The following is a 22,014-nucleotide window of genomic DNA, read 5'->3' as shown; positions in this document are numbered from 1 at the left end:
TATATTCATTTTCATATGCTTTTTCATTATAGGTTACTACAAGGTATTGAATATACTTCCTGTGCTATAGAATAAACTGGTTGTTTATCTATTTTATATGTTGCTCTCTGCAAATTCTGTACTTAGTATCTGCAGATCTCGAACTCCCAATCCATTGCTGCTAGATTTAATAATGTCTGAAATTAACTTAATACTTACCATGAGTTGGAATCTATGCTAAGTACCCTACATGTTAATTTTTTTGAATCATTTATGTGTAATATAATTATATATACATAAACATATTTATAAATACACATAGGACCATATCTATCTATAATTATGTTGTAAATATCACTCCCATTTTGTATGTTAGGAAACTGAAAGTTGATACAAAGTAACAGATCTAAAATCTAAATCATGTCTATTGATTCAGAGCCCTATTTTTTAAAATTACACTCTGATAGAGTTTTCTCTACTCTAGACAAATCATACATTCACACATACTCATTTATGGTTCAAAAAATTAATTTTTAATTTACAGAAAAGTTGCAAGAATTATACAAAGAATTCTTACATACCCCCACCATATTTCTCAGTATTCTACATTTTATCATGTAGAAACCATTCTATTTTTATATAAACAAATATGCATATTTTTTCTGAATCAATTGAGAATAAATTATAGATATGGTACCCTCTTACTCCTAAATAATGTTTATTTCCTAAAAAGTAAGGGCACTGTCTTAGATAATGAAGGGAAACTGTTAAAATCAGGTAATTAATATTAATACACTACTATCATCTAATCCAAAAATCCCATTCAAATTTCACCAATTATTCTAATAATATGCTTTCTAGTCTTTTTTTCTTTTCCTGAATCCCAGTCGAGGATCATACGGGATTTAGTTGTCTTGTCGCCTTAATGTTTTTCAGTTAGAATAGTTCTTTTTGTAAGTCCTTGTCTTCCATAGCCTTGATGTTTTTGAGGAATATTGGCAAATTTTCAGACTGTCCCTTAATCTGAATTTATTTGATATTTCCTCATGATGACTCAGGTTTTTCATTTTTGGAAGGAATCACACAGAAGTCATACAAGTTCTGTGTCGTTGTTACCATGTCAAAAGGCACATGATGTTGAGTTGTTTTATCACTAGGGATGTTAACTTTTGGTGTCTACCAGGTTTCTTTACTATAAAATTCCACTTTCTCCTCTGTGATCATAAGTACTGGGTGGAGAAATACGTGGAGACTATGTAAATATCCTTTTCTTCAACAAACTTTTACCTGCTGGTTTTAGATCTTGATGACTCTTGTCAGAATTGATTTTTACTGTGATGGTTGTCAAATGGCAACATTTTCTAAGATATTTATTAATCTGGATTCTGCCATAAGGAGGAATTTATTTTTCTCCTTCATTTACTACTTTATTTGTTTATTGTTTAGTCTCAGTGTAAATTTCATGGATTTCTGTTTTATTTGGTATGTTATATCAACAGTTGGCACACTTTCTCTGCAAAGGACCAGACCATAAATATTTTAGGGTTAGGAAGCCATAGATCTCTGCTACATGTGTTCAGCTCTGCCACTGTATCGGAGAAACAGCCACAGACAGTATGTAAATGAATGGGTGTGGTTTGTTCCAGTGAAACTTAAAAAACAAGCCACTGCAAGGATTTAGTGCAATGTCTGTCCCCTCAGTTGGATCATTATTTTGATGTTCAAGTTGTATGAGATCTGGCTTCTTCTCTTAGGAGCTCCTTCACTTGAGTTCTTGGGCCTTTATGACAAATGTCTATAATTTTTTAGTACTTGCTTGCTTTCTGGTGCAAGATATTTTTGGTTCATCTTATATTTTTCTTATCTCAGTTCTGGAATTAGCCATTTTTCCAAGAAGCTTGTTTTGTAGATATGTTTTTTTGGAAACCAAGGAAGGTCTGGGTTTTAGGTGTATTTATTGTGTTTATTGCTCTCTGGGTGTCATTGCTTCTAGGCATTCTTGTTGGACAGATCCTGAAAATACAAGCTTAAATGCATATACATATATATACACACACACACATATATATATATACATATACATATATACACACATATATGTATACACACATATATATGTATACACACATATATACACACACACATCTAAACTGATCTCTGTTAATAACCATGAGTTCATACCAGTATCTTCAATTCCAATCCAAAACCCATGGTTCAGTCTAGCTTCAAATTTACTACATTTACAGCTTTCTTCCTTCAAAAGTGAGAAATCTGGCTCCTATTATCTTTAATATTTTTATATATTTACTTATTCTACTTTATGAAACCAACATTCTGACATGTGACCCATCACCTTCTCAGCTTTGACATTGCTAGTTGGCTCTGACTGTCTTCAGCTCTGACACTGAATAGCCCTTGTCACCTCCTCAACCCCATTTCTTTCTTTACTGCTGATCATACTACTTGCCAAAAATCTGAAAATAATATTTATATTCTCTGATTGTATTGAAATTGTACAGAATTAATACTAATAAGTGTAATTATAGTGAATATAACTTAAAGAATTCCGTGATATCCCAACATAATCGCATTAAGCTTATTGTTAAATAATAATAATAAGTGGAATTTTTTTTTCCTTTTATTTTCTGTTTTATTTCTAGATGGTCCCCGGCCATCACAAAAAGAAATTATATCACTGCGTGCTTTTATGCTACTTTTCCTGAAACAGCTTATATTAAAGGTAAAACGATTTTACTTAATTAAAAATTACAATATATTAAGTGAAAAGAAAATTTTGGCATAGTTTAAATCATTACTGTAAAATTAGTAGTAACTACCTTTAATGCATGAATTGCTTTCAAAATCTTAGTGTTAACTTTTGTTGAGCTTCACTTTTTGTTAAATCTTTGAGATCCTTCATATGGGTGTAGCAGAAATGGATGAGGAACATATGCATGAAAATTGAGCATATAGATTTTATTCTAGTAAATGACCTGTGTCCCTGTTTGAGAAGGTTTACATTATGTATTTATCACAGTAGGATTTTTAAAATATTAAGATAAAGACAAATAGAAAGTAAAGGCAAGTACACAGCAATTGACATTGTAAAGCTTTCTGGTAATTTGCATTATTTTAAGAAAAGAATACATGGTTAGAAAGTAGTAATATAAATATAATAAATGATCAAAATATAATAATTTTTGAAAGTGAAAGTCAATCAAATATTAGCAATGTTAGAATAGATACAATTTTCTAAATATTTACTTATTTAGCTTATAATAATATAGCCTATGAATTATGAAATATCTAGATATTTTAATTAAAACATCACTACTTCTATTCATATTTTCTTTTAAAGTGATCATTTTGATGCCTGTCTTTAATTAAAAATTTAATTTTAGATTTATATTAAGTAATTCTTTTTAAAAATTAGGATCGAGGGGTCAAGGAAGATGAACTTCAGAGTATACTAAATTACCTACTTACGATGCATGAGGTAGGACATGGCCTGGGTCTTCTGTTTTAACAATTTTATTCAATGCATGAGAAAACATTTATAAAAAATAAATATTGATGATCCTTATTATGCAGGATGAAAATATTCATGATGTGTTACAGTTACTAGTGGCTTTAATGTCAGAACACCCAGCCTCAATGATACCAGCATTTGATCAAAGAAATGGAATAAGGTATGATTATAACATTAGTGTTATTAATGGACTTTAAGTACAATTGTGCTTCCTAGAATAACCCCTATTGAATTAACTTTTAAGTAAATATAGCAAAATCTTACACGTAAGAAGGGTATAGAGGGAGAAAGGTGTTATTAATTCTCTAATACTCAAGGAAACTGATGTAGTGTATAGAAAATGGGTCTCAAGTCTCAAGAAGGGTAATTATATTGTTGTTGCTATAGTAAAGACATTTCAAGTAGTGGAAGAGCAGATTTTTTTTGCAAGAAGCCAAGAGAGAGCACGATATATTTCAGCAAAAGAGAGTTCAAGAATATTCTGAATTTAGTTAGGCTCAAGAGTTAGATAGTGGCCAAATTTGGAAGATCTATGTAATAAATAGTAAGATGTTTAGGCTTCATTCTGTTGTTGATGAAAATTAAAGATTTGCTCAGTTTTCCATTGTGCTAGATTTACAATCAACAGTGTGGAAAATGAGTTGCAAAGGGACAAAACTGATGTAGCAGGATCAGTAGAGGGAGTATTTCATTTATCAGTGGGATAAATGGGAGGATGTGCTAGTGCAGTAGCAGTGCAATTGGAATAATGGAGAGAAAGTATTTTGGAACAAGAAGCCAAAATCAAAAGAATTGAGAACTAGGTGATTGTAAAGTAATTATGTAAATGAGTAAAACATAGTTTCTTGGTTAGTATTTTTATGAACTTAAACCTATAACCTAGTCCCTTAGGGATTCTCCATTTTTATTTTTCTGGAGTCTGAGTTATTTGAATAAAGAAGAAATCTAGGTTATGCCATGTGCGCCTCAGTGAACTTACACAGGTTATAAAAAGTTTGGAAATAATATATCAGTAAATGTGGAGGGATTTTATTAGTGCTTCTTTTACTTGTCCATTTATATCAGCAAATAATAACTTTATAGTCTAGAAGGACTTCCTTTTCAAATCAGAGAAGCAATCACTTTATTTCTATATGAATATTCAGTTTGTGAATCACTATTACCTTTGAGTTTATAACCAATGGGTTATTTATTTAAGAGAATTATACATTTAATTACTAACAACTACAAGTATTTTATTATTGTGTGGTTAAACTATATGCAATTGCTGACACTTAACTGATTTTACCAAATAATGATAATTTCATACTGTTCAGCCTAATAATATAATACATACATACAATTATACTCATTCTTAAATTATATTTAGATAGAACACATAGTATATCCTTGAACTTAGATCTAGTACCTGCTTTATTTATGTTAACTGATCAATTAAGGAATCAATTGAAAATACACTCATCACCCTTGTAGATGATACTAACTTTAGATTGATTAATAATGGTGAAGTGCAGAAATAACATTATTTTGACACACTGGAAGTAATAATCTTACAGGAGGACTGAAATAGTATTTTAAATGTATAAAATAAAAGAATTGATTAAGGACAATGAATACAAAGGCCTTGTTACTCATGTTTGGCACCAGCTGAACATGCCACATTGTTACCAGGGTGTTCAGAATAGTCACAAAGATGGAAAATTTGCTACTTCAGTTTTTGCACTTCAAAACAATGTGAAGAATGTAGGCTCTAGTTTAACAGATGGAAAAAATTGGCCTATGAGATAGAGTATTTAAAATTCTATCTTAGAAAATAGATATTAAAGGGTAACAGTTATATAATTCATACACATGCACTTATTTTGTTCTCGTGCTATTTTAACTGGACTTAAGGAAGAGCTTGTGATAATACAACACTGAACTGAATATTAAAAATGTGATGTTTTTATATCTGAAAAACTTTAAAGAAAAGATTAGACAGTTTCTGGTTTCACATAGTTTAGATCATTTTCTGACTTGAATATAGGAATCTGGAGCAAATGAATTAGAATTGACCTATCTTATCATAAATAAGTAGTCATTAACTGACTTGTCAGTAAATTTCCTATTCATTCTGTAACTTGTTTTGTAAGAAACACTTGTCTAGTTGTGAAGAAAATTCTTTGTAGCATAGATGTCTGATGGCCTTAGATGTTTTCATATTTTAAATGTTAAATCATAGTTTCTGTTGATCCTTTTAACTCAAAATTATTTCTAGAGAATGGGAATTCTGTGTGAGTGTCTTATTATATATCCGAATATAGCCACATTTTTAGGCTGTGAGGTTTTACTTTGATTCTCAAGATTACTTTTGCTGTTAAATGTTCTTTCTTATGATTTCCTGAATATTTCTTTTTTGACATGTATAACTTTTCTATCCTCATATTTGTGTTTTTTTCATTATTGATATTGGTCCTTGAAAGATCTGAAAATAGATTTCAGTATAAATATATATTCATTTAGAAATTTGAGGCTTTCAAAAAATTTATCTTCCAAAAGAAATAATCACTCTTGAGTTTACTTCTTCTCATAGTCTATTCTTCAGTAGAGTAACACAAAAAAGAGAAGCATTATCAATAATATTTTTAATAGTATAAGATACTGATAAATATAAAATAGATGTCATTAACTTTCAGTTATTTGTTCCCCTTTGTTAATGTCACTGAAATGTTAGGAAAATTATACTACATCTTCTTTTACGAGCTTTTTTTGTTCAGGCTAGATTACTTCACCTTCAAAATATAAATGACGTTTTATTTTTTAAAAGTATAAATGACATTTTTAAAAAAGACATTAATAGAATAAAACTTGTCTTATTTTGTAAAAGTATTTAATAGAATAATGCTCAACCACTGCCACCCTCAAAGAACCTTCTTAAATTATAGAATTAGTTGCAAAAGAATATAGTGTTATTATTGCTCCCTTCTACTTTATAGAAAAAAATATTTGCTTTCTTTTTTGAAAAACTATGGGATGAAATTTCTAATGTACTTCTAAATATTATAATGAATATGACCCTGCTTTCATATAGAATTTGAAGTGACTGTATATATTAGGTTAGGTCATGTGTTAGAAGAGACTTTTTTGCCCAATGTAACAGAAAACTTCTCTAACTAATTTAAGTAAAATCAGAATAATGTGTTTATTATAGAAACACATTAGGGTAGGAACCAGGAATTGGAAAGCTGTGAGAAATCATGTTTGCTTTCTCTGCTACTTTCTGTGTAGTGCTTTATTCCTTCTGTGTATAGACGCCTTTGTGAACAAAACAAGGGTGTCCTATAGTTCCTATTTTAAATCATTTCCTAATTCAAGAGCCTAGCAAAGACTAGATATTGTTTCTCAGAACTCATTCCAAATTCTCAGAAAAGCAAAATTATTGGTCAGATATGTACCTATGGTCTAATTAGCCATAACCAAGAAAAAAGATCATCACGTGCATATGTCAGGGGAAATTAATGGAAGAAGAGATGTGACTTAACTAAGCATGGGTCTTAAAATTGAAAATTTTGTTCACTGTGCTGGAAGGCAATACTTAAGAACAACCAGTCACATTGTCCTTTTGAGTATTTATTTGAAGGCCAAATTTAAAGAAAAATTAATATGCTTATTTTTAACTTCTCCAAAAAATTTAAAATCCTGAGAGATATTTTGTTTTATGTGTTTATAATTTATTTGTAAAGTATACAGTGCTTGTGTTTTTAATATTTATAAGTGCTTAAAAGATCATTCACCTCTATGTTTTAGGGTAATCTACAAATTGTTGGCCTCTAAAAGTGAAAGTATTTGGGTTCAAGCTCTGAAGGTTCTGGGATACTTTCTGAAGCATTTAGGTCACAAGTAAGTTGGTATTTTTCATAATGAATTATAGGAATATCTACTAAATTGCATTTTTACTAGTTTTGTATTTAATGTAAATATGAATTTGGAATTATCTTACAATGGAAAATAATAGCTTCTTGTGGTAGAAGTTTTAAAAATGTTTTATAAAATAATATGTTTTTAATAGTAGATTATAGGACAAAATTACATTTAAGTAATATAGTTTATTCCTATTTGCCTGCTGGAAAGAAGTGTTGTTCTTTTAAGGATATAATAAAATATTTTATCAAATAAAACAAAGCACATAGGGATATGATTTCAATGAAAACTTTCTTGACACATGTATGTATGTTGAGGTCTCCCTGAGAGCTGCTATTTTGCTCACATGCTAAGTAAATATTTAATATTTGTTTGTATTTTTTTCTAACGTTGAGGCTTATTGTGATTTGAAGATCCTACAATATCTCTTTTTTCTACCAAAGTCTAGAATTTAGATACTTTTTAAAACCACCTGCTGACATAGTGAGTGTTTTTCATACTATGTTGTCCTGTGCATGAATAGTCTTGTTTAAATCCGTTTTCTATACAAATGACTTCAAGAAGGTAGTGTTGCCATTTAGTATTGATAAGTGGGGTTTCTCTCAGAACTTTACTGTTGCCAGTTCTTTTTGCTATTTTTGAGTTACCAAGAGTTTACTGATGACACTGTTGAAAACTGCACTACATTCAGATAAAACATCTCTAACATGCTAAATAGTCTAGAAGAATAGATGTTATTTTCATTTTGGCATCAAATCAATAGTCAAGTAAAAGAGAATAGAGATATTATAGGGGATAGTACAACGAGTCCAGGGTTGTAGAAAAGAGTCATGTGTATATGAAGACCTATAAATACACTACGTGGTAGAATACTGAGAGTAAGAGCATATCACTTTTTATGTGAAGAGATTAGGATCATGCATTTAGCTCTGTTAAGTAAAGGAAATTGCGTGGAAATAATAGAGGATTCTAGTCCTAGTTACAACTTTTTAAAATATTGTCAAGAAAACACATTTTAAAATATAGAAATGTGGAAAAGATAAACAAAACCAACTAGTACACGAAGAACACTCACTGGAAAATATTCCCATGGAATACATAATAAATATGAATTAAATTTTTACCATAAGTAAAAAATAAGTGAATTCCTTCTGATGAAGGGCAGCTACTAAACAGAATTTCAAGAAGTTGGAAGAAATGGTAGAATGACATTGAAGTGTTCTGTCATGAGCTAACAAAACTTTTGAAAAACTTTGAGGAAAAAACTATCTCGCAAATAAAAATGAAGTTGGAAGAAACTCAAGGAAGAGAAACTCTGCGGGTAGCATACTAAGATACTCAGAAGATAAAAATGAAAACAAAGCAAATAATGTGTGTGGATGAATGTATAAGGGTTCAGAAGGATTAAAGAGCAAATGATTGATACAAAAAGCACAGAAATCCAAAAATGGCATAAATGAAATTTCCAAATAGGAAAAGTGCAAGTGTAACTAAAGTAAATATTTAAAGCTATAATTCATGGAGGTCCTAATATAGACTTTGCCACCTGTATTAAAAGGCATACTTTTGTGCCCTTTTAATGTACCAGAAAAAATTTTCCTGGAATGGACAGCATGAAAATACAGGATTTAAATATAAGTTTTTAATAAAATCCTTTGTTCTGCAATGCACAAATTAATGGGAAAAATTTGAGTCTGGCCTTAGACTTCTCTACAATGACCTTCAATATAGAAAATGTAGAGCAACAACCATAAGATCCTCAAGTGAAGAAAATGGAAGCCGAGATATCCTTTATGTAAAAAAGGTGCTGCCAAACAATTTTTAACCATATGATGAACTGTTTTTCTGAATAATTCTTTAGAAAATTGCTGGGGGATGAAGTTCAGCCAGTAAGGATTGACTGGACAGACTACAGCTAAGTACCACTGGTGAACACTGAATTAATTTAACAGTAAAACTAAGGCTGAAACAAATGTTTGAGTTAGAGTGACATACCAGAATTTCCTTTTTATATGCCCTAATAAGGTAAAAATGCTATAATTATAATCAGTTGGAAAAAGACTAGGGAAAGGAGAGTAGTTCAAAGAGTCAGGATATCCTATAAGCTGACAAATGTAATATTAGAAATGTAGGCCTACTGAATAAAATTTGATGGTTTAAGAGAGGGGGAAAATAAAGAGTAAATATACTGAGTTTATCATTGCTCATGGTAGGGAAATATACTTCCTAATAAACACATAGAGGACTTCTTATTTCTTTATAGTTCCAAAGATAAGCAGTTAAACAAAATTGTAATGCTGTCAAAATATTAAAAAAAAAAAAAGGGTATGAACAAAACTGAGAACAATGCATGTAATGGAAGTTTTTAAAAATCTATAGAAGTCAGGAAACATAACATAAAATGTGACATATCTAACAGCAAACATATCTGCCATAAAATAAATGTAGAAGTTTTTTAATTACTTTAAATGTGAAGTTTTTTGATAAGAAAAATATCACAGTTGATCACAGTGATAAAACCCAGTTCTAAATGCAAGAAAGATACTAAAAATCAAAGTGATTTAGAAAGTCTGAAAATAAAAGGATGAGTAAAAAGTTATACTATGTAAATACAAATGAAAAAAAGCAGGAATCATGATCCTAATATTGGGCAAATTAGAATTCAAGCTGAAATGCAATAAACATTATAAAGAAAGACACTTTATAATATTAAAGCTTGAAACTTTGATGAAACAGAAATTATAGGAGAAATACACAATCAATGATAACTTAAAACATTAAAACAAACTTTAATTCATCCCAGCCCATACAAAGTCAAGGGAGAGAGAAATCTAAATAATAAGATAAATCTAATTAATATAGTTTGAACTCAATACCACATTAATAAAGAATATAACTTCAAGTACTCATGGAACCTGCATGAAAATTTGACATGGTGTAGTAAGCATCAGAGAAAAATTCCAAAATATAGAAACAAGCAGACAAGATTCTCTTATTAACATGCAAAAAAATTAGACAATAGGAACAAAATCAGACAGCAAAGTTTCTTCTACCTTCACATTTAAAATTTATTAAACTTTTGTGTCAAATAGAAATTGCAGGATTTTTAGAAAACAACTTCAAAAAAATCTGTGGGATACAGCTAAAGAAGTGCTTAGAGGAATATTGTAGCTTTGGGTAAATAGAAAAGAAATACAGAAAAAAAGAATTATAATGTAAAAGTTAGACAAATATTAACAAAAACTGAAAATAATAGGAAAGTAGGAATTATTCAGAAGCTGGAAAATCATTTAAAAATCTGATTTTTAAAAATCATGATAGAAATGGATAAAGCATCATTAAGTCAAAAAAGGACAAAAATATGAATGTACAAAATAAATGATAATCTTCATAATTAGTGTAGAAACTGAGGAACTTAAAAGAATCTTACATGATAACTTTGCATAGCCTTCCCTCGAAATTGGTAAGACAACCAGAGAAAAAATATGCAAAAGATGTAAATGAATAGTCTGTAGGGGAAAATATACATGGCACATAAACATTTAAGAATAGCTGAATTCTGCTTGTAATAAGGGAAATCTAAAACTAAAGTAAGACACCATTTTTCACATATTAGATTGATAGAAATCTCAAAATTCAACCTCCATCTCTGTTAGCAAGTTTGAAGGAAGAGCAAGCATCTCACACATTGCTAAGTGAAACATAAATTAGTATAACCCTATGTGGAGTACAGTGTATTAATTTTGATCAATATCTGTCAAAATTACAAACATATATACTCTTTAATCCAGCAGTTTATCACTTGCATGCATGTGAAATGATGGCTATTAAGATTTATTCAATGTTGTTTTGTTTATAGTGGTAAATGTTATCAGAAATCTTAAATTTCCATTAATTAATAGGGGGTTTGTTAAAAATAAGTTATGGTTCATTTTTAAAATAGAATACTATGCAGTTATAAACAAAACTAATGAGATAATTCTTTATATATAGGTATCACAACTATATTGTTAAAAGTTAAAAATAACTAGTATAAATGAGTATGTATTGGATGCTATTTTGTATAAAAAAGAGAATATGAGAATATAATACTTCTTACACTTCTAGTGAGAAAGTCTAGTAGAATTCATAAGAAATAAGAATCAAGAGTAGTGGCTTCTAATGGGAAGTTGATAGAAATGAAGATGGATGTGGATTGTGTTAATATTTTAATCATGTGAATGTTACCTGTAGAAACAATTTTTCAACAAAAACATTATTTAAAAAAACTACAAATATTAAAAGTAAAAAGCAACTTAAAATCTTGGAAAATTTTTCAGTAATTATATATTAATGGAGTTAGATTGAGTAAAATCAATGAAGAGTTGTCTACTGGAGCAATTATGGAGCAAAAGGACTAAGGCTAACACTGAAATGTTAATTTAACTACTTAGCTACACAGTCCAAATGATTCCTATCAATATGATTGTGAAGTTAAATTTAGTTCAAAAATAACACATAAAAGAAAGCATATACACCTTGATGGTTAAATGAGATAATTGGTTAGTAAAATACACATAGTTCATGGCTCTCAAGTTGGAGAACCAATGAAGTACACATTAGGTTTGGATCCTGGCTTAGCTACATGTTTTTTGAGTGGTCTTAGAAACTTCTTTGATACTCAGTTTTTACCCTATAAATGAATAAAATTATTCTGCCTCTCATATTGAATTTTAAGGATAAACGATATAGTAGATGTAAAGAGGTCACAGTATATTGCCATGTGTTAATCTGAACAGTTAACAGAAAGGTAAGAGGTACACTCAGTGCAGTTTTGATAAAATCAGAACTTTTCAAGACAGATGAGTCTCAGTGTTCTGTTGTGGTACCAGCAGAGAAAAATGACAACTGATGAGGGTTCTTTCTCCCATGGGAATGACAGTCAGCTGAAGAACTATGTTAGGGGCCAAGGTAAAGACTAAAAAGCAGCAAATCCTGAGGGATGTTTTGATCTCAGAGATTCCTACCTACTATTCTCTCCCTCTCCCCTGCTTCCCGCCTTCTGAGAAATCTTAACGTTGGCTTCTATGTAAGTTACCACTGGAAAGCCAGGTGAATTTCCCTGTCCTTGAACTCGTGGGAGTATAAGGATATTGGCATGCTGGGATGCTGGCTTCAGGACTTAAAGCACGCACGCTAAGTTTTATACTACAGGTCAGTTTTTTAGAGGAATCTTTGCCTTACAGTGCCTGCAGGGATCTCATCATGTAAAATTCACAGCAGAGAGATCTGAGTGCAACAATGTGAAAATGAAAAATAGCTAGTTTGAAGGAGCATGGCAACCAGAGACAAGATAAGAATCATCAAATTAGGTACTCAGTGAGATAGAACTAGTGTGGAGGCTGTGGTGGAACCTTTAAATTTTATTTTTGAAAAGTGCATTTGAAATTCAAGTAGAGCACCAAAGGTGATATTCTGCCTCTTATGTCGTGATATCATGAATTAGTGAACTGAACCGTCTCAATGCATGGACCAAAAACATGAAATAAGAGGAAAGGTAAAGGCATAGGAGACTTAACGTGTAACTAATACAGATTCTTAGAGAAGAAAGATGATGGGTGAAACAAGATATCCTGAAACACTTGTACTACTAAAAACTTAGAAAAATCACAAATCCTTTCAGATGTATAGCTGGGTACACAAAAGTAAGGGAGAGTCTAATGTGCCAAAAATGAATTTCAAACATAATAGAAGACACAATTCTTAAGAAACAAGATCATATTGAAACAAATCTTTCAGCTTTTAATAAAAAATCTAAAGTAACTTCTGGAAATGAAAAGGTACTAACTAAAATTAACAGCTCCATGGGCATGTTAAACAGATTATATAGAATTTAAGAAAGAATTCGTGAACTGGAAGAAATGAAGAAATTACAAAGAAGCAGCACCAAGAGACAAAGATGACAAATAGGAAAGGAGGTTAAAGATATAGACAAAGAATGAAAGAGTTCATGGAATAAAATACTTATGAATAAATTTAACCAAGGAGGTGAAAGATCTATATACTGAAAACTGTAAAACATTGATGAAAAAAAACTGAAGAAGACACAGACAAATGGAAAGATACACCAGGCTCATGGATTGGAAGAAGTGATATTGTTATAATGTCCATTCTTCCCAAAGTGATCTACAGATTTAATGTGATCCCTATCAAAATTCCAAAGGCATTTTCCATAGAAATAGAGCAAATAATCCTAAAATTGGTGTGGAACCACAAAAGACCCTGAATAGCCAGAGCAATCTTGAGAAAGAACAAAGCTGGAGGCTTTATACTTCCTGATTTTTAAATTGTAATCCAAACTTACAGTAATCAAAACAGATGGTCTTAGCATAAAAAAAAATAAATCAATAGAACAGAATAGAGAGCCCAGAAGTACACCCATGCACATGTAGTCAATACTTTATGACAGAGGAGCCAAGATATACAATGAGGAAAAATAGTCTCTTTAATAAATGATGTTGAGAAAATTGGACAGCCACATGCAAAGTAATGAAATGAGAACTCTATATTACACTTTAGGCAAAAATTCACTCAAAATGAATTAAAGTCTTAAACATAATACGTGAAAACATAAGGGGTAAGCTCCTTGTCTTGGCAATGATTTTTTGGATTTCACAACAAAAGCAAAAGTAAACAAGTGATTATGTCAAACTAAAAAGTTTATACACAGCAAAGGAAACTTAACAAAATAAGAAAGCAACCTACTGAATGGGAGCAAACATTTGCAAATCATATCTCTTATAAGGTATTAATATCTAAAATATATAAAGAATTCATACAACTCAGCAAACAAACAAGCAATTCAAATAAAAAGTAGAAGATATGAATAGATATTTTCCCATAGAAGACATACGAATGACCAACAGGTACATGAAAATGTGTACTAAGGCAAATCTAAACCACAATGAGATATTGCCTCATACCTGTTAGAATGGCTAGTACCAAAAATAACAAGTGATAACAAGTGTTGGTGAGTTTGTAGAGAAAAGGAGATACATGTAAACTGTTGGTGTGAATGTAAATTGGTGCAGCCAGTATGGAAAACAGTATGGAGTTTCCTCAGAAAATTAAGAATAAAACTACCATATGATCCAGCAATGTCACTTCTGGGAATATATATATATCTGAAGGAAATAAAATCACTATCTCAAAGAGATACCTGCACCCCATATTCATTACAGCGTTATTTACAAATATCTGGGACATGGAAACAACCTAAGTGTCCATTGATGGATGAATGGATAAAGAACATTTGGACACTTAGGTTGTTTCAGTGTCTTGGCTATTTGTAAATAATCCTACAATTAACATGGAGTTGCAGATCTCTCTCTTTCTATATATAAAATGGAATATTATTCAGTCATAAAAAAGAAGGCAATCCTGTCATAGACCATAACTTGGATGGACGTTTAGGGCTCTATACTAAGTGAAATAAATTAGTGAAAGACAAATACAGTATTATCTCGCTTACATAAGGAATCTATGAAAACAGAACCCATAGAAACAGAGAACAGATGAGGGTTTCCCATAGGCTGAGGAGTAGAGAATGGGAGAAATGAGCAGATGTGGTCAAAAGGGACTACCTTCCAGTTGCAAGTAAGATAAATGAGTTCTGGGGATGAAATATAAAGCATGGTGGCTATACTTAACAATACTGTATTGTATATTTGAAAGTTGCAAAGAGAGTAGATCTTAAATGTTTTCATCACGAGAAAAAATTTTGCAACTATGTAACCATCACAGTGTTAACTAAACTTATTGTGGTAATCATTTTGTATTATATACATACATCAAATCATTATGTTGCACACCTTAAACTAATGCTATGTTGTTATATGTCAATTATATCTCAGTAAAGCTGGGGAGGATGGAACTGATAGGCGGCAGTAACAAATGTACCAGTCTGTTGGGAGGTGGCAATACGTACATGGTATACATGGAGCTGGCCAGGGGTATATGGGAAATCTTTATACTGTTCAATTTTTGCTCAATTTTTCTGTGCACCTAAAACTGCTCTAAAAATTAAAATCTGCTTAAAAGCATGTGTGTGGGTAGAAGCTGATAGGGAAATAAGAAACTAAGAAAATATGTAGTTGTATTGGAGGGGTGTGAATGAGGAGAAAGGGGTATGAGTTGGGTGTGAAACATCTTTGTATCTTTTTATGTCGTCATTATTTTGTAAGTGCATTTGCAGACATTCTCCAGAATACATTATAGGTTGGGCTGTAATAGGTTAAACAAGTTTCAGTAAACCTGAGAGAACTGAGATCAAACAAAATATGTTCTTTGGCTACAACAAGATTTAATTAGAAATCAACAGCAGAAAGAGATTTGAGGGATTGCTAGATATTTGGAAAGTAAACAGCACACTTCTAAGTAACATCTGAGTCAAAAAAGAAATCACAAAGAAAAATAGAAAATTATTTGATTTGAATAAAAGCAAAACCACAACACGTAACAGTTAATTGAATCCTCATGCATTGCTGATGGGAATGTAAAATCCTCCAGCCATGTTCCAGGAGGGTTTTCTGACTTCTTAAAAAAATGTAGCAAACACTTAGCACACAACCTGTCATTTCTACACTTAGGTGTCTGCCCAAGAAAAATGGCATCGTATGTTCACATGTATACTTCTGCATGAGTGTTCTTGGTGCCATGCCTTGACAAAGAGCATGGAAGATGTGTATGAGTGCTTTTTCTGTAGGCCAGGACTAAAAAAGGTCCACGAGTTTTCTGCTCACATTCCATTGGCTAGAACTCAGTTAAATGGCCACACCATGCTGTAAGAGAGGCTGGAATTATCCTATAGCTGTGGAGAACGCTGTGGAGGAGGCAGGAAGGAAGGAGGTAACAGAAGATTGGTGGTGGCCTAGTCAGTTTATGTCACAGTTGCCAAACAGGGAACAATAGAAAGTCAAGGTAAGAAATGAAATACTGATGGTTGGGAGCCGAGAAGATCCAGATCTTGAAAAGAAGTGACAGGAATGAGAGGCGTGTAGTGATTCCTGGGCTACAGCTCAGTGCTCCAGGAAGCCTTTACTGGAGCCTTCTGTCTGAATTATGTATTTGGTGACGGAGCAGTCAAACGAGCCAGCAGTTAAATGAGCCACAAACACAAGCAGTAACGAGCCCTCTTTACTTTTGTCACATTATTTTGCTTTGTACTTACTTTTAACTATAATTTTAAGTTTTTGATATTCAAGTTTTACATAGATTATTTCACAGACTTTGGACAGAAAGGATTTGAAAAATTCTATGGTGTCTGTGTTAAGGGAAACCCATAATTTTAACCTAATAAAATAACTCCTAGTTACCAGAAATTTGAAAATAATAGCTGTCAACATTTATATAGTATTTTCTAATTTGTATCTCAACGTTTAAGTTTTTGCAGACTTTTTTTGAGAAGTGTTTAAATAGTAATCTTGGCATTTTGGAAGATAGCTGTGCTATATAAATTGTCAATTCTTTTTATAGATAGAAGTTAGTAAAAATAACTATAGGATTCTGTGTCTGTGGTATAGATTTTACTTACTTAGCCTAAAGTCATGTGATTAGAAAATCTAATGTGTTTCATAATATTGTGTTTTTCCCCCTTTTTGTCCAGGAGAAAAGTTGAAATTATGCACACACATAGTCTTTTCACTCTTCTTGGAGAAAGGCTGATGTTGCATACAAACACTGTGACTGTCACCACTTACAACACACTTTATGAGGTAAAAACTTGTAAAATGCGTGATGATAATTTTAAATGTATGCAGTGGAAACCCTCTATGTTATTGGAATAGTAGTTGGTCAGTTAATCTAAAAAGGCAATAATCCTCAAAAAAGATGAACACATACTTACATTTAAAAATTTTGTTTTAAAACATATTCTCATACATTGACTTGCCAGTCTTCTTATGTTGGTCCTAGGCCTTTTCGTTGAGTATGGGTCAGCTGATTGGCTTTGCAGAGTTTTTCTCACATAAATCACACCCATTGTGTATTATATACATTTGTTCTCTCCCTGTCCCTACCCTCTCCCCTTTTCTCTCTCTCTGTTTCTAATATGTGGCAACTGTCAACAATCACCTAGAGTTGAGACTGGGATAAAATGTAGGTAGAATTTTTGTAAATGATGTCTGGAGAAGCTTTAGATCTCATCATTTCAATTCAGAAATTCTTTTCTTAATTATCTCTAATACAACTTGGGTTCAGTGTTTTCTATGAAATGCTTGTACTACTTCCCAGAGTTACTGTTCTCATTTTAAATACCAGTAAAATACTAGGAATGTTCCCTTTTATTGACCTTAATTCTGTTTTCCTGTAACTGATGTTCAGAGGTCCTACTTCTTTTCTCTAGTTCAAGGATTAGCGAACTAGCAACACCTGCTTTTATATGGCCACAAGCTAAGGATAGTGTTTATATTTTTTAATGATTGAAAATAATCAAAAAAGAAAAAGAATATATGACATGTAAAACTTACATGAAATTCAAATTTCAGTGTCCATCAGTGTGTTGTTGGAACTTCGCCAGGCTCGCTTCCTTACACACTGCCTGTGGCTGCTTTTGTGTTACTGCAGCAGCGTTGAGTAGTTGCAACAGGGATCCCTTTGCACTGCTGCTTGGTGCAGTTCAGTAACTTGACAATGTTTCACACACCGCCTGTGTTGCCCAACCTAACTTTCTTTTCTTTTTGATACCAGTGCATATCCATCATGTCAAAATAAGAGAAAAGTGGACTTCAGATCTCACACTTTAACATACAGTGCAGTGTGGATTATTTTGTTACAGATGTAGATGGTAAAGCATTGTGTCTGTTACACAAGGACACTCTCGTTATGCTAAAAGAATATTTATTGGCATTGTTAGATTAAACACTCTTAATAATATTCCTAACTCAGAAAAACAATGGCTGGAAAATATAAAACAGTATCTCATCTATGCAGATTTTTTCAAAGAAATTTTTAAAAATGAAATGATTTTGAGGAGTGCAGATGCTGAGATTCTAATGGAATTGTACTACAACTTAAAATTAATATGGGACAAATTCAGACTCCTCTAATACCACTTTTTTTTTTTTTTTTATGTAAGCCATTGGCCAGATGTAGCTCAATTCTAGTTTTTGCATGGCTTGTAAGAAGAGGATAGTTTTTATATTCTTAAAGACGGGAGTAAAGAATATTTTGTGATGTGAAATAAAAATTTTATTGGAACATAACCATGCTTATTAATTTAAGTTTAGTTATCCTATGAGTGACTTCGTAGTATAATGACAAAGTGGAGTAGTGAGAGACACCACATGGCCCACAAATGCTAAAATTTTTACTATTTTACCTATCTATAAAACCTCTGCTGCAAAGTTAAAATTCTCTCTCTGTGACCCATGAATTACGAGATTATTTCATCTATAAAATAAATATAAAATAAAACAAATGTATAATGCTGGACTCAGATCTATGTCTATAAATGGCGTGTTTATCAAGTTACCTCCATGCTTTTAATTCCTTGTTGTTTCCCAGCCCTGTCCAACATGATAGCCACTTGTCACATTTGGCTATTGAGCCCAAGTCCAGTCAAACTTCATGGCCCATCTTGAATCCTATCCTTTCATTAAATGTTTACATCCGTATTTATCTCTCCTTATTTATATCTCCTTATTTATCCCCCTCCCTTTTAAAAATGCGCATAGGTTCTTCATGACAGACACTGTACCACAAGGGCATGGATTTGTGCCTGTCTCTGGAATTAAATAATAATTAAATAATTTATTCTAGAAAAATAGTTCCACCTAACAACTGTGTTTCCCATTTCAAATGTGTAGCAGGGTGCTGGCACATAATTGGTTCCTAATAAATACATCCTGAATTGAATTGCTAAATATATTTTTGTAATTAAATAAAGACTCATATTTAAATAAAACTGTGACATACAGTTTTCTAAGCACTTTCACATATAGATCCCTATTTGATTTTCCGAGCCCCTTTATTAGGTAGGCAAGGCGATTAGGACTCTTGGTGTTAGATGATCAAATAGGGGCTTGAAAGGACAACAGTACAAAACTGGAGGTTCTTTGAGGTAAATTTTGTTTTCTGTGCAATGAGATTCCTACTTTTAGGGATGAGAAAGTCTTGGTTATTCTCTGTCATGGAAGAGAGTGGCCTAGTCTTTTCCAAACATATTTGCAGTTATTTTGAGTCTGTTTGTAACCAGAATTCTTGGGATCTTGTCTGCTGGACTGTAGGTCTACACCAGGGCCTTTTGGGCAGGTTGGTGTGAAACTTCTTATAGGCACGTACCAACCACTAGTTGATTTTTGGTATGTGGTTTTCAAAGAAATTTTTAATCTCATCTGTCAGCTCCATCTGATTAGCAGTGCATGTCTGCAGTGCTCTGTTAAGAAAATTCTGAGGCACTGTTTAGTTGCAGCAACAAAGTGTTTGTTTCAGTAAAAGTATGAGCATGAAGAGAGGGGTACTTGTGCCCTACATTTGTCATTTTAATAATAGTAGGTTACTTTTTATTTCAAGTCAATACCTTCATATACATTCTTAATACCTACGTAAATTTTCTATCTTTTTCTTCTTCTTTTTTAAAGTCTGAACAAAGGTAAGAAAATGCCACTGCTGGATGTCATGATCTTTTTCTAATCAGAAAGGATTATTCCTGTCTCTTGATTAATTTATTCTCCATCCCAGTTTTTACAACATAGCTACATATAACTGGGCTCTCAGCCACCTTTCATGGTTTCCTTGAATGTTTTTGCATCTTACTGTAGGTTGAACTATTTAAAAAGTTTCATTCAGAGCTTAGCATGTTAAACTAAACAGGAAATTAAATCACAATATAAAATGGCATATTTATTAAGTATAGTCTCATTGGATCTTTTAATATATGCAAGAATAGACAAACTTAGGCTATAGCATAAAATACAGTGAACAGTCGTATATCCATATTTTATATGTAATGAATCCATTCTTAAATGTAACAGATATTTATTGACTGCTGGCAGTATGTTATGCACGGTGCTAATTGCTAGGAATGTAACATTGAAAAAGATGTATAAGAGTCCTGCACTCATAGAGTTTGGGTGTTAATGGAAAAATTAGTGAATGTTTTAGAATTCTGTCTTTCCTTTATTTGGTCAACTTTTGTCATTTTTTTGTTATTTGAAAGAAATTAAAAAAATCATTGGTGAATGAGCTACATTTTTAATAAAGATTTTCCCCTTATCACACTTCATTTGAAGTTAGGACCCAGGCTCAGACATTATTTTTTTAAATTATTTTCTAAGTTTTTTCATTAATGATGAAGTAGCAGTCAGATGTTGTCAATTCACAAATTTAAATGTATTAAAGTTGTACTCAAACAGAATTAATTCTTAGAATTCCTAATTAATCTTTCCTTCTATAGATATTGGTCCTAGTTTTGTCTTTACCTATAACAAACAAAAATTGAAGACTAGAAAGAGTTTAGAAGCATGTGGAATTCACTAGAAGACCCTTTAGAAGAGACGTTTCTTTTGATTTGAACAAATTGACATTTTTTGCAGATTCTTTGTATATCTATAATTTGCAATTATGAATTTATTTTCTAAATGAAATTCAAATTCTTCATCTTTCAGATTTTGACAGAGCAAGTATGTACTCAAGTTGTACACAAACCACATCCAGAGCCAGATTCTACAGTGAAAATTCAGAATCCAAGTGAGCAAACAACAATTCTATATTGTAACGCAATAGTAACATGGTAACACGTGAGACTAAATCAAAATTTTTCCTAACCAGTCTGGGGTTTACATAGTTATGACACTTATAACTCACCTACCACAGTACTAAGCATTTAGTTAAAAATCATGAAATACTTTTTGAGAAGAAGATATAATGCAAACCTTTACTGTACTTTGTTTGTTTACAGTGATTCTTAAGGTGGTGGCAACTTTGTTAAAAAACTCTACACCAAGTGCAGAACTGATGGAAGTTCGTCGTTTATTTTTATCTGATATGATAAAACTTTTCAGTAACAGCCGAGAAAATAGAAGGTAAGCAGTTTGAATACTAGAATAAAACTTTATTCCAGAGCTAATCTTATTTCCTCTCTTCTGTTTTCAGTCTCTTTCAAAGAAAAAATTTCAAATCTTTCCTATTGCTAGGTACTTTTCATCATTAGAAAAGGTGTTTATGCTTTTTGATATAACCTGCATTCATTATACTTCTACTTATTTTTGTATGATTTTGATTATGTAGATGTTATATTCTAATTGTATATATGAATATACAAATCCACAAACCCTTACTTAAAATGCACTATTCCTTTTCCTGATACCTGGCTGCCACCAACAGTATTTTAAATGTAATTGTCTTGGATTTGCGTATGTCATCTGTGCTTTCCTCACACTGGTCTGATAGCTGATTATTGTCACGCATTTTTAAGCTGGTTAGTAGGACACGAGGTTCAGTCTGAAGCCGTGGTTACTGCCTGAGCCTTATATTTAACAAGTGTTGATTGGGTGTCTGCTGTGTATAAAGCAGCACTGTGCTGCACAGGTTGTTATTGTATAGTCTCAGTACAATTTAGTGGGAAAGAT

General features: G+C 31.8%; 1 protein-coding gene across 6 annotated transcripts in view; it reads left to right on the top strand.

Moving 5' to 3' along the window:
- NBEA (neurobeachin) overlaps positions 1-22,014 on the top strand; it is a 536,299-nt gene that overhangs the window by 122,578 nt on the left and 391,707 nt on the right. For all 6 annotated transcript variants that reach the window (XM_031465874.2, XM_064493205.1, XM_064493203.1 and 3 more), the window contains exons 14-20: positions 2,640-2,719; positions 3,413-3,475; positions 3,571-3,668; positions 7,295-7,387; positions 17,052-17,160; positions 21,052-21,133; positions 21,345-21,468. In XM_031465874.2, coding sequence (XP_031321734.2) covers positions 2,640-2,719; positions 3,413-3,475; positions 3,571-3,668; positions 7,295-7,387; positions 17,052-17,160; positions 21,052-21,133; positions 21,345-21,468 — 649 coding nt within the window. The remainder of the gene's footprint in view (positions 1-2,639; positions 2,720-3,412; positions 3,476-3,570; positions 3,669-7,294; positions 7,388-17,051; positions 17,161-21,051; positions 21,134-21,344; positions 21,469-22,014) is intronic.

This window comes from Camelus dromedarius, chromosome 13 (assembly GCF_036321535.1).
Source record: "Camelus dromedarius isolate mCamDro1 chromosome 13, mCamDro1.pat, whole genome shotgun sequence".
NCBI lineage: Eukaryota > Metazoa > Chordata > Mammalia > Artiodactyla > Camelidae > Camelus > Camelus dromedarius.
This window is presented reverse-complemented; position numbering and strand designations above follow the sequence as displayed.